Raw genomic sequence first — 13,139 nt, 5'->3', positions numbered from 1 at the left:
TCCACAATCAGGAAGTCCAATGAATGCCACTATCATTCAAATATATGCACCAACAACCAGAGCCAAGAAAGAGGATATAGAAGATTTTTACCAACTTTTACAATCGGAGATTGATCGAACATGCAATCAAGATGCATTGATAATAATGGGTGATTGGAATGCAAAAGTTGGGAACAGAGAAGAAGATTCATTAGTTGGAAAACATGAACTCGGTGACAGAAATGGAGCTGGAGAGAGAATGATGGAATTTTGCACAATCGATGACTTATTCATAGCAAATACATTTTTAAAGAGACATATACGCAGGTTATATACTTGGATTTCACCTGATGGTATGCAAAGGAATCAGATCGTTTCCATCTGTGGAAAGAACCGCTGGAGAAGCTCAATTAAAATTAATAAAATTTAATAATAAAAAAAGAGATATGAGCATACTTGAGTTTTGAAAAGATAAGCTGTACTGTAACAGACAAGTAGTGAGTGGAGGCTCTGGTGGACTAGTGGCAAGAAGCTATGCTGCAATCCTGAAGGCACGCGGTTCGAGGTCACTAGCTGCTCCATGGGAGAGAGATAGGTATTCTCCCATGTGATTAATTGCCTCTGAAAACCCACGAGAGAGGTCAGCTACCAGTTGGTTTCAACTGTACAGTACACAACAAAAACAAAGGGTGGAAACAAAGTGGATACAGAACACTCTAGGAATTAAAGCACAAAAGAAATCTCTGCAACAGGTAGCTTAAGTAATGGCAGTAAAGAGATTGAGACCAAGATTGTATTAAAGTTGTCAAGGGCTTAATATTACTTGGACTCACAGTCAACACCCCTGGAAGCAGTACTCAAGGAATCAGACATGTTACATTGGGAAAATATGCAGCAAAAGACTTCAAGTGTTAAGAAAGCAATGACATCATTTTGAGGACTCAGTTGTGTCTGACCAAACCCAACATACCTTTAATTGATTTATATGCACATGCAGACGCTGGACAACAAAGAAGACTGAAGAAGTGATACCTTTTGAGTTGTGATGTTAACAAAAAATATGTGTGGAATTTATCATTCAAAATTACTTTGGTAGACAGTAGATTTTACTTTATCAGATGGATGGGTAGGAATATGCGAATAAGGTGTGTTAGCCCACAAGGGTATTGGCTAGTCTCACCAATCCATGTTGGGATTGGTTATCCTCATCATTAAATAGAGTGGATCCAGCAGGATAATTAGATCCTTTCCTTCAGCAAAGAAAAAGAAAATACAGCACACTTTTCAAGCCCATAAATTCTTGCTCCAGCTGCACCTATATCAGCAGTAACCTAGGCCAAATCGAAGGACTAATATGAGATGAAGCTGCTTTGGGACTACTACTCCCCAAGGGCAAACTAGAACTACGCTAAAAGCCTTTGCCTAAGTTTGCTGGGCAACTGAGGGGAGCAATATTGGCAGGACTGAGAACGTTATAACCCTGGCCTTAAGCCATGAGGCTCAAGGCTGACAGAAACTGTTCTGATTTAACTCTGCTACTAATCTGGATTAGAACCTTTAACTTCCCCAATGTGGTTCTGTGTAGTCTGTGCACTATCACATTGGATTTTGGACCCAGCAAAACAGTAAAATTGGTGTTGAGATGAGTTGAAAGTGGTGCGGGAGTATAGAGGATATGTCTGACCTCATGGGAATTGGTTTTGTGTTATTGATGCTGTTGATGGGGACAGTTCCCTTTTGTAAAGTTGGTAAAGGTCAGATATGGCCATCAACACATGTCTCTTGCTTCCCCCCCCCCAATATGAAATATATCATGAAATGCCAGAAAAATAAAGAAAACTTACTTGGAAAAAGAACAGCTAGAATGCTACTTAGATGTGAAAATGGTGAGCCTTCATCTCATGTGCTTTGGTCTGTTATCAGGAGGGACCAGTTCCTGGAGAAGAACATCATGCTTAGCAAAATAAAGGGTCAGTGAAAAAGAAAAGACCCTCAGTGAGATAAATTTATATCTTGGCTATAACAGTGAGATCAAACAAACAAAAATTATGAAAATGGTACAGAACTAGACTGTATTTCTATTATACCTAGGGTGGTTATGAATAAGGATCATCTTGACAGCCTCTAACAGGAACAATAATTGGGAGGTGACAAGAATAGATTTGGTAAGGATTCAATATAGTAATAAAGAAGTTCCATCAGCTATCACCCACATATCTGGCTACAGTTGATTGATGAGGGTAACATTCATTGAGAAAAGCACGAGAAAACAACAAAGTTACAAAGTGGGAAACATGGTTTGGTTTTGAACATTGTTGTGTGCCGTTGCGTTGGAACCAACCCATAGCTGACCCCAAGTGGATTTTCAGAGGTAGTAAATCAAACAAAAGGAGATTGTCCATCCTTTTCCTGTGGAGTAGCTGGTGGATTTTAATAGTGTGACATTTGGATTGCAGTGTGGCTTTTCACCTTTAGGCCACAACAGGTCTTTGGACATTAGTGATTCCTATGAATCAACCAGGGAGCTCTTGTGACCTAGTGGTAAAAAGTTGTTCTGGCAATCCAAAGGTACATGGTTCAAATCCACCAGCTGCTACTTGGGAGAAAGATGGATAATCTCTTTCTGAGTTATTTACTGCCTTGGAAGACCCACTGGAGGGTCAGCTATGGATCAGTCCCAACTCTGTGATACACAACAACAACATGAATCAACCAGGACTGGCTGGAAGAGAACCATATTCATTCTCATTCGCAAGAAAAGTTATCCAACAGAATGTGGACATTATTGAACAATATTGTTACTATCACATGCAAGCGAAATATTGCTGAAGATCATCCAAAAATGGCTAAAACAGTGGAAAGAGAACTACCAAAAGTTCAAGCTGGTTTTAGAGGAGGTGGTGGCATCGAGACTATCATTGTGAATGTCAAATGGATATTGACTAAAAGCAGAAAATACCAGAGTAATATCTATTTATGCTTAATTGGCCATGCATAGGCAGGCATTTGACTGTGTCACAACAAATTTTGGCTAACTTAGAGAAGAATGGGAATCTCAGAAGACTTAATTGTGTTCATATGAACCCTAAGCCAAGACCAAGAGGCTGTTATGTAAACAGAGCAAGGGAACACAGTTATTGTTGTTATTAGGTGCTGTCAAGTTGAGCACGATTCATAGTGACCTGGTGAACAACAGATCTGAACTCAGTTCTATCCTGTGTCATTCTCATCATCACCGACACACTTGAGCCCATTGCTACAGTCTCTGTATCAATCCATGTTGTTGAGGGTCTTCCCCTTTTTAAATGATCCTCCACCTTTCCAAGTGTGATATCTCTCTCCAGGGAATAGCCTCTCCTAGCAACTGTTCTTCAGTATTTTAGAGAGCTACAGGATTTAAAGGGAGATCTGGTGTCCTAGTGGTAAGAAGTTGCACTGAAATGCAAAAGGTACATGGTTTTAATCCACCAGAAATTCCACGGGAGGATGAGCAATCATTTCTTGTGTGATTGACTGCCTTTGAAAGCCACTGGAGGGTCAGTTATGCCAATTTGATGACCCACAACAATATGGTTTAAAATTGTGAGAAGTGTACATCAGGGTTGTAGCCTCTTTCCATACGCATTCAATCTGTATGCTGAACAAATAATTACAGAAGCTGGATTCTATAAATAAAAATATGGCATCAGGATCAGAGAAAGAATCATTCACAACTTCATTATGCAGATAATACTACCTTTCTTGCTGAAAATAAGGAAGACTTGAAGCACATGCTGCAGAAGATCAAAGACTGGAGCTTTCAATATGGATTATGTCTCAATGTTAAGAAAACAAAAATTCTCTCCACTGACCTGATAGGCAATATCATGATAGATGGAGAGAAGATTGAAGTTGTCAACAACTTCATCTTACTTGGACCCACAATCAGCATTGTTGGTACCAGCAGTAAGGAAATCAGAAGATGCATGGCATTGGGAAATCTGCAGTCAGGTACCACCCTCAATTACTAAAGAGCAATGATGTCCGTTTGAAGGCTAAGGTGCACCTGACCTTGGTTTTTCAGTCAATTGTTATGCATCTGAGAATTGGATAATGAATAAGGATGACAGAAGAATTGATGCCTTTGAATTGTGGTATTAGGGAAAAGTGCTAAATACCGCAAGGACCGCCAAAAGAACGTAGGTATGTCTTAGAAAAAGTGCACCAGAATGTTTCTTGGAAGCAAGGGTAGAGAAGCTTTTTGTCACATGCTTTGGGCATGTTGCTAGGAAAGGCTATCCCTTACAGAGAGACATCACGCTTGGAAAGGTCAGCAAAAAGGGGGAAAGACTTTCAACTAGATGGATTCATACAGGATTGCAGCAATGGGCTCAAATGTGTTGAACATGATGAGGATGGCACAGGATAGGACAGGGTTCAGATCTATTGTTCACAGGTCCTTATGAGTTGTACTCAACTCAGCAGCACCTAACAACAATGAATCAACTAAAGATGAGAAGTTTAATAAGGAGTGGTTTCGTGAATCTGGGTCTGAGAGAAGATGATAGTTGGAGATGTAAATCTGGGAATCAAATAGATAATAGTTGAAACAAGAGGAAGGCCTTGGCCTAAGCCTCTGAGGTGTGCTGACACTGAATGGTGATGATGAAGAAGATGCACTTGCTGTAAAGAAAAGAAGAATAAGATAGAAAACTAGGGTGGTGTGGGACTTAGTTGCCTTAAGAAGACGAAGAGGTGGCCAGCAGTGCAAAATGCTGTTGACAAATAGAGACAACCAAGGAGGGGGTTGTTGAAACCCAAAGAAACCATCTCTTTGAAGGAGATTGAAACCAGAGATTACAGAGCCCAACCTGTCCACCATGTGCTTTCGTTTGTGCAGTAATTGCTAGTTTATAGTCTCGCTCCCCTAATACATTCCTCCAAAGTGAATATTGTCTACTCCTTTATCCTCAAAGTCCAGGCAGGGCCAGGTACATACTAGACACTTAATACATTTTATTGACTGGATGGATGGGTAGGTAGATGGATGGTGAACCGAAAGCAAGGTGTCTAGTGTCTAGTCTTCCAGTATTTCCCCTTTTTACTGCAATGGCTGGTCTGCAAACCCTGGAAACAGACGACAGAGCCCGATCCTTTCCCTCCCCTGGGCCTCGGCCCCCCTTCTCTCTGACGGAGAGTCTGGACCGAAGGTTCTGGTGACGTGAGAAGGGGAGGAGAGTCTGGAGGAAGGGGAGGGGACAGCTGCGCACAGTTCGCAGAGACGAAGGAGGCGCCCCCGGCTGCAGAGCTGCAGAGCGAGGTCTCTTCTGAATCTCAGTGTCCCGGTCACAGGCGCGCATCTGGGCCAGAGGACAGCGCATCCTTTTGGTGAGGGCCGTCAGGGCCCCTGCGGTCAGCAAGCTGGCTCCCCGTGTGGCCACCGGGACCCCTGAGCCCAATGGCGGGGGCGGCAGCAAAATCGACAGCACAGTAGAGATCACCCCCAGCCCCAACGGAGTAAGTGCTCGCGCCCCGGGGGCTCTGCCTTACGCACCCTCACTTCCCCACCCCCCGCTGCGCCCAGCCTCTTCCTCCTGCACACCGTCCCCGCGAGGTCCTCGCCCCTTTTTCCCGCCTCCCCTTTGCCCAGCTCTGCGGTGTCTCGCTTCACCCTGCCCTTGCCTCCGCCCCCTAGCAGCAGGTCGGGACCCTGGGAGATGCGGTGCCCACGGAGCAGCTGCAGGGTGAGCGGGAGCGCGAGCGCGAGCGGGAGGGGGAGGGCGACACGGGCAGCGAAGGGATGGGCAGCAGCCTGTCGCTGGCCGTGCCCCCCGGCCCCCTCAGCTTTGAGGCGCTACTCGCCCAAGTGGGGGCACTGGGCGGTGGCCAGCAGCTGCAGCTCGGCCTCTGTTGCCTGCCCGTGCTCTTCGTGGCCCTGGGCATGGCCTCGGACCCCATCTTCACGTTGGCACCTCCGCTGCATTGCCACTACGGGATCTTCCCCCCCAACACCTCTGGCTGGGAGCAGCCCCCCAACGCCAGCGGCGTCAGCGTCACCAGCGCGGCCCTAGCAGCCAGCGCAGCAACCCGCGTCGTCACCAGTACGGACCCCTCGTGCAGTGGTTTTGCTCCACCGGATTTCAACCATTGCCTCAAGGACTGGGATTATAATGGCCTGCCGGTGCTCACCACCAACGCCATCGGCCAGGTGAGGCGGCCAGCTGATTCCAGTCTGGGTCTGGGGCGGGCTCAGGGGGTCCGGGTGGGGGCCTCACATCGGCTCTGTCCCTCTCATAACCTCAGTGGGATCTGGTGTGTGACCTGGGCTGGCAGGTGATCCTGGAGCAGATCCTCTTCATCTTGGGCTTTGCCTCTGGCTACCTGTTCCTGGGCTACCCTGCAGACAGGTGAGGGCTGCCTGGGGGCAGGACAGGTAGAGAGGAGGGGGTGCCAGGTGGGCTAACCCATGTGGCTGGTGTTCTCAAGAGGCTGATGAAGATTTTCTGGATTTTGCAGTCTTCCCTAGATTTATGTTCAATAACATGCAATCTCGCCCCATCTCAATCTCTCTCCTCAATAAATTCTTCCAAACCATCTACATAAGGAAATGTCTCCACCTCATAGATGTTTAGCCTCATCCCCTGACCAGTAGTCCATCGATTAATGGACTCGTCTCAAAAATTCAATAGCTCCACGCCCCCTGACCAGAAGCACTCTCTCCAGAGACCAAAAATTCTATCTGCCTCATTCTATTGTTCCTAATACCACTAGCCACATCATCCCTTACTATCTCCATGTGTTGATATACTCGTCTCCCCTGATTTATACCCCCATCGACATGGACTTTTAGGTACATCTTAATGAACTCATTTTTAAAGAACAATATGTCAGTTCTTAAATATTAATAACCATATTCCCACTGACTACTAGTTCTACCCTACAAACAAGTGACTGACCAGTGGCCCACACTTGTGAATCAATAGCTTTATCCACGGTTCTACATCTACTAACAAATTACCCTGATGAGTCAACAGCCCAACTCTTGTGGATCAGTGTTCCTCTAGATGAATAGTCTCAACCTTAAAGATCTTCAATATTCTCAGATACTTTCAGACTAAACGCACATTCCCATTGAATCAGTGCTTCATCTCAGAAGTTCAACAGTCCATCCCTATCAGCCAATAACTGTCCATTGGGTGGCAAGAAGCTGCACTGCAATCCCAGAGGTGTGCTATTCAAATCTACCAGATGTTTTCCTAGAGAAGGAGGGACAATCTCCTCCTATACCAGTCAGATCCAATTTGATGGTACAGACACACACGCGCACACACACACACAATTAAAAAAGGAGAAAAAAATAAAATTAAAAAAAAATTTTTTAAATCCTATCTCATTTGAGTCTTGACCACATTGCCACCAACCAGTTGCTCCACTTCCATAAATTATACCCATATTATTAAACTCATGCCCACTAATCTGTATTTACATGCCATTAGGTCAATTCCAATTCCTAGTGACCCTATAAGACAGAGCAAAACTGTCCCATAGAGTTTCCTTGGCTGGAATCATTATGGGAGCAGACAACCAAATCTTTTCTCTTGCACAGCTTATAGTGGATTCAAATCACTGACCTTTTGGTTTGCAACCAAGCACTTAATTATTGTGCCACTAGGGCACCTTCACCATTATTTTAAAAAACATTCAAAACTCATTGCCACTGACTTGAAACTGACTCAAAGCTGACCCTCTAGCAGGTTTTCAGAAGCTGTAAATCACACAGGAGGAGATTGCCCATCTTTCTCCCTCAGAGCAGTTCAGAGATTTGAACTCCCAGAGGTACCACCTTGGGTTAGCAATGCAACTCCCTATGGACTATGCCACCAGAGCTCCCTTCGTTGATATATTGTCCCATCCAAGTTGATTAATAGTTCTACTCCGTGGATCAAAGGCATTCCAACAGTCAGTAGCCCAACTGTTTAAAAGCAATCTTCCCATCCTCACTGCCCAGGAGTTGCACATCCTTATTGGCAAACCCACAGCTTCTAAACATGTCCCCATATGTCAATGGCCTTATCTTCACAGTCCAATGGCCTCATTTCTGTGGAACAATGCTTTGAGCCTAAAGATCAATAATCCAGTTTCCTAAAATCAGTACCCTCATTAAAGGAGCTATGGTGGGTTAGTGGTAAAGAGTTGAACTACTAGCCCAAAAGCACTTGGTTCGAATTCACCATCAGCTCTGAAGGAGAAAAATGGGCAATCTCCTCCCTTATGATTTACTGTCTCTGATGATAATCTGGAGGGTCAGCCATGAGTCAGTTCTGACTTGATGGCATATGACAATAAATAGTCCTCATTAACCAATAAGATTATCCCTATGGTAAAATTATCCCATTCCATTTGGTCAGTAGCTTCACATATACAAACCAGTGTCCCTTTCCTACTGGCCAGTGACCCCAGTCTTCATTCATATAGATATTTGTCTTGTCCCAAAAGATTACCCTGTTTTCACTGACTAATAGTCAGTGATCATCATCAGATTTTAATCTCTCCTGCTTTGTTACCTCTTCTCATTGTTTATATTCATGAGTGAATAGATTTATCCCCATTGATCAATAGTCCCATCCAATGGGACTATAATAGCCTTGTTGTTGCTGATTGCCTTTGAGTCAAGCACAACTCATAGTGACACAATGGACAAAAGGCCTGAAGCCCCTCTACAACCATCGACATTTATAAAAGGGAAAGATGGGTTGGCACAGTGATAACAGCAATGTGCTCAGACTACTATTGTGAGGATGGCGTAGAACTGGACAATGTTTTACACTCTTGTGCATTGGATTTCTGTGAGTTGGAACTAATTCAGTGGCACCCAACAGCGTGAATCACAAGAGACCAATTTTTTATTCTCCTAAGATTAATAATCCTATCACCAGTGACCAATACCACTATTCTCTATGAATTAATAAACCTATTCCCATGAATCAGTGATCCTGTGTACTGACCAGTGGACCCATCCCCACTGATCATTTTTCTGCATCAATAGAACCCTGCTCCATCCCTTTGAATTAATAGTCTTAATCCCATGAAACAATTACCTCATCTCCGAAAATCAATGACTCAGTCCCCCTAAAAACAAGAACTCCATCTTCACTGATCAATATTATCTCTGCAAAAAAAATTACCAATGGCCTCACATCCACAGATCAATTGCTACAAAGCCATATATCAATGACCTTATCTCCTCTGACCTGTCTAAGAAGAAAATTCCATCTCCACTGACCATTATCCCTATCCCAAAGATCAGTGATCCTAAATCTCCTGAGCATTATCCCATCCTGTTTGATGAGTGATCTTAGTTCTGTGAATAAATGTCCTTGTCTCCAACCAATAACCTCATCCTCAAGACTCAGTGGTTTCACCCCTTTAAGAACAATAGCCACACACACACAAAAATAATTTTAAAAAAAATTAAAAAATAATAATAAAAAAATTTAAAAAAAAAAAAAGAATAGCCACACCTCAGTAACCAGTAGTCAGATACCTACTTACCCCACCCTTCTTCTCTAGCCTCACTTTCAACTTTGAAGTGGGAGCTGAGCCCCACCTAGGAACTTCTCACCCATAGACCCTTCCAACTTTGCAGGTTTGGACGAAGGGGAATCGTGCTGCTGACCTTGGGGCTGGTGGGCCCCTGTGGAGTGGGAGGAGCTGCTGCAGGCTCCTCCACAGGTGTCATGGCCCTCCGATTCCTCCTGGGATTTCTGCTTGCTGGTGTTGATCTTGGTGTCTACTTAATGCGTGAGTGGCACTCTCCTAGAGATCCTTCCCTAGAGTCTCAGACATGCCCTGTCTATCTCTCCAGTGTGTGCCCACTGCCCCCTGGAATCCCCTCAGGCCTTTTTAGCTTCACATTTCAGATGGCCAGAATCTTAGCTGTCTTTCTGTTCAGACCTTTGAAGGATCCCAGGGCCCTACTTCTTTCCACACCCATCTTCTGCCGTACAGCGTTAGGGTCGCCTATGCCATGGCCTACTGCCGTATGGGAACAGCATATTACTTAAAAATTGAAATCCCAACTAACATCATGACCTTGGACAAATCACTCACTCCAAGGATTGTTGTCAAGGTCAAATAAGAGGTCAAATGTGAAAAGCCTTGTAAGCTCCCTGAACACTCCCTCACAGCAAACCCAGACTCTAGAGTTCTCCCAGGTTTGCAGTCAGAAAAAGAGAACTAAATAGCCTCTCAGGTCCTTGCCATCCAAAGGTTGGTCTGTGAGAGGTAAAGGCTACAGCCTCTACTTGGGGTCTGACCTTGCTCTCTGCCCTCCTCTCCCTTCCCTTTCTCATACCTCCTTTGTCCCTTACCTCTTCTTTGTCCCCGCTGTATCTCCAGGCCTGGAGCTGTGCGACCCAACCCAGAGACTTCGAGTGGCCCTGGCAGGGGAGTTGGTAGGGGTGGGGGGACACTTCCTGTTCCTGGGCCTGGCTCTTGTCTCCAAGGACTGGCGATTTCTCCAGCGAATGATCACCGCTCCCTGCATCCTCTTCCTGTTTTATGGGTCAGTATCTCCTTCCACGTGCGATCTAGCCATTCTCATCTCTACATCAACCCCTCAGAGGGTCAGGAGAGGGGAGATCTGATGCTACACTCTCACTGTCCTCCCTCAGCTGGCCTGGTCTCTTTCTGGAGTCTGCAAGGTGGCTGATAGTGAAGCGGCAGATAGAAGAAGCCCAGTCTGTGCTGAGGATCCTGGCTGAGCGGAACCGGCCCCATGGACAGATGCTGGGGGAGGAGGCCCAGGAAGCCTTGCATGGTAAGAGAGCAGCACCTCACATATGCATGACACAGGACAGTGCCTGCTGTATGGTATGGATAAGCCACCTTCTCCAGGACCCCCAAAACCCATATGGGAGGATCCCGGGCTCTGAGCTGTTTCTTCTAACAGACAGCTCCCCTCTCTCTCTCTCAAAGACCTGGAGAACACCTGCCCTCTCCCTGCAACGCCCTCCTTTTCCTTCGCTTCCCTTCTCAACTACCGCAACATCTGGAAAAATCTGCTTATCCTGGGCTTCACCAAGTGAGCCTGAGTGTCTGAGCCAAAGGCCAGGCCAGTAGCCGGGTTTAGGGGCAAAATGGGTGGGGAAGGCTGGAGGATGCCTGCAGAAGCTGTTAGGGTTGTGGAAGGCCAGGTGGGGTTCAGTCACTGCCCTTTTCTTTCCTCCTCCCTTCTCACAGCTTCATTGCCCACGCCATCCGCCACTGCTACCAGCCTGTGGGAGGAGGAGGGAGCCCATCGGACTTCTACCTGTGTTCCCTGCTGGCCAGCGGCACAGCGGCCCTGGCCTGTGTCTTCCTGGGCGTCACTGTGGACCGATTTGGCCGCCGAGGCATCCTGCTTCTATCGATGACACTCACTGGCATTGCATCCTTGGTCCTGCTGGGCCTGTGGGACTGTGAGTTTCCACCTTCCCTCACAGAGGGGGCTCAGCAAGGGATCCCCAGCAGGGCTGCCTCAGATAGGCCTCTGACACAGACCTCTCACGGGAAGACCCAGAGCCTGCCCAGCTCTTCCATAATCCTTCTTCTGGTGGCACATTTCTGTCTGTCCTCCTAGTCGACAAGTGTATGTCCCAGCACACCTAGCCGGAGCTACAGGTATAGAGAGCCAAGCAGGGTGACCATGGAGACCAGGCCTGGCATGAGCTCAACTCCATTCATTCTGCTTCTCTTGGTCCTCCAGATCTGAATGAGGCTGCTGTCACCACCTTCTCTGTCCTTGGCCTCTTCTCTTCCCAAGCTGCTGGCATCCTTAGCACCCTCCTTGCGTGTGAAGTCATCCCTACCACTGTCCGGTGAGAGCAGGGTCAGAGTTGGGACAGGGGCTTTGAGATAGCATAGGGAATGGCTGCTGGAGAAAGGTGGGGTGGGGTCCCCAGATACAGGCTGAGTGCCTCCTCCGTCTCTCCCAGGGGCCGCGGCCTGGGCCTCATCATGGCCCTGGGGGCTCTTGGGGGGCTGAGTGGCCCTGCCCAGCGCCTCCACATGGGCCACGGAGCCTACCTGCAGCACGTGGTGCTGGCAGCCTGCGCCCTCCTCTGCATCCTCAGCATCATGCTCCTGCCAGAGACCAAGCGCAAACTCCTGCCCGAGGTGCTCCGGGATGGAGAGCTGTGCCGCCGGCCTTCCCTGCTGCGCCAGCCACCCCCTAACCGCTGTGACCATGTGCCACTGCTTGCCACCCCCAACCCTGCCCTCTAAGTGGTCTCTGAGCACCCTGGCGAGAGGTTGGCTAAACCAGAAGGGTGACCTATGGCCCTGGCAGGGAGATAGAAAGGACAAGAAAGGAGGCAGGAGCTGAGAAGGCTTGGTGGCACCTCACGCCAGCCGTCTAGGAGAGCTCAGAGGGCTGTCCCTATCCTGTGTCCTACCTGCTGCTTTGTGTTCACGTCCTCAGTCGGAGTCAGGGGACAGGGAAAGAGCTCCACACGATAATCACTGGGTCTGGGCTCCATCCTGTGCCGCAAAACATCCTCCCAGACTCATTCTTTCTTGCTCTATCATTCTGTTTCAATAAAGACATTTTAAATAAATGAGCATACCATAGCATGGACTTCCCTCCCTTCTGTTGTCTCTTGCAAGAAACTTTCTCTTGATGGAAACCAAACCAATAACAATCTTTCCTCCCCATCCCTGTGCCCTGCCCCCGACATGTTAACTTCAAGCCAATTACCACCACTTACTGATTGCTTGCTATGCTGCCAAGAGCAGGCTAGATGCATTACAAACTTCATAGCATTTAATCCTTACAACACTGCAAGGTAGGTTCTTGGATCAATTAGAGTATTTTACTATTGTTGCAAACAGTGAAAGCTGACTAATACAACTAAACATAATGAGCTAATTTTTTAGAAAGTGTAAGGAAAACTAGGGAGTGCTGGTGGCCTAGTGGATAAGGAGTTGATCTGCCAAGCCAAAGGTAGGCAGTCTGTGTCTCCCAGCTGCTCTGCGAGAGAAAAAGGAGTAGTCTCCTCCTATGTGATTTACAGCCTCTGGAAGTCTGCTATGAGTCGATTCTGACTTTACAGTAATGAGTGAGTGAGCAGCAGGGTGGTAGTTGGTGGTTCACAGAATGAAAGGAGAATCAAAAGTCCCAGAGAACCTGCAAGGTAGAGGAA

At 46.8% G+C, this 13,139-nt stretch overlaps 1 protein-coding gene across 3 annotated transcripts; it reads left to right on the top strand.

Annotated features, from left to right (window-relative positions):
* Positions 1-5,208: 5,208 nt before the first annotated feature.
* SLC22A17 (solute carrier family 22, member 17) lies at positions 5,209-12,567 on the top strand. Of its 3 annotated transcripts, XM_006883148.1 has the most exons (10): positions 5,209-5,475; positions 5,657-6,166; positions 6,262-6,365; positions 9,605-9,759; positions 10,357-10,522; positions 10,632-10,777; positions 10,936-11,041; positions 11,200-11,417; positions 11,705-11,816; positions 11,934-12,567. In XM_006883148.1, the coding sequence occupies exons 2-10, from the start codon at positions 5,759-5,761 to the stop codon at positions 12,220-12,222; spliced, it is 1,704 nt and encodes a 567-aa protein (XP_006883210.1). In that variant the 5' UTR covers positions 5,209-5,475; positions 5,657-5,758; the 3' UTR covers positions 12,223-12,567. The 3 variants fall into 3 exon arrangements, with proteins under 3 accessions (XP_006883210.1, XP_006883212.1, XP_006883211.1); XM_006883150.1 differs by lacking the exon at positions 5,209-5,475 and having other exon boundaries at positions 10,482-10,522; XM_006883149.1 differs by lacking the exon at positions 5,209-5,475 and having other exon boundaries at positions 5,900-6,166; positions 11,200-11,469; positions 11,703-11,816; positions 11,934-12,222.
* Positions 12,568-13,139: the final 572 nt, after the last annotated feature.

The sequence above is a fragment of the Elephantulus edwardii genome, unplaced genomic scaffold, assembly GCF_000299155.1.
Source record: "Elephantulus edwardii isolate Elephantulus edwardi_28Jun2011 unplaced genomic scaffold, EleEdw1.0 scaffold00026, whole genome shotgun sequence".
Classification (NCBI taxonomy): Eukaryota; Metazoa; Chordata; class Mammalia; order Macroscelidea; family Macroscelididae; genus Elephantulus; species Elephantulus edwardii.
Note: the sequence above shows the minus strand (reverse complement) of the source record. Positions and strands in the feature narration are given on the sequence as shown.

Excerpts from the sequence above, each read along its gene's own strand:
- SLC22A17 (XM_006883148.1), top strand. The coding sequence starts at position 5,759 with ATGGGCAGCAGCCTGTCGCTGGCCGTGCCCCCCGGCCCCCTCAGCTTT. Across the intron at positions 11,418-11,704 it reads CCTGCTGGGCCTGTGGGACT|ATCTGAATGAGGCTGCTGTC; the intron begins GTGAGTTTCCAC and ends TTGGTCCTCCAG. Across the intron at positions 11,817-11,933 it reads GTCATCCCTACCACTGTCCG|GGGCCGCGGCCTGGGCCTCA; the intron begins GTGAGAGCAGGG and ends CGTCTCTCCCAG.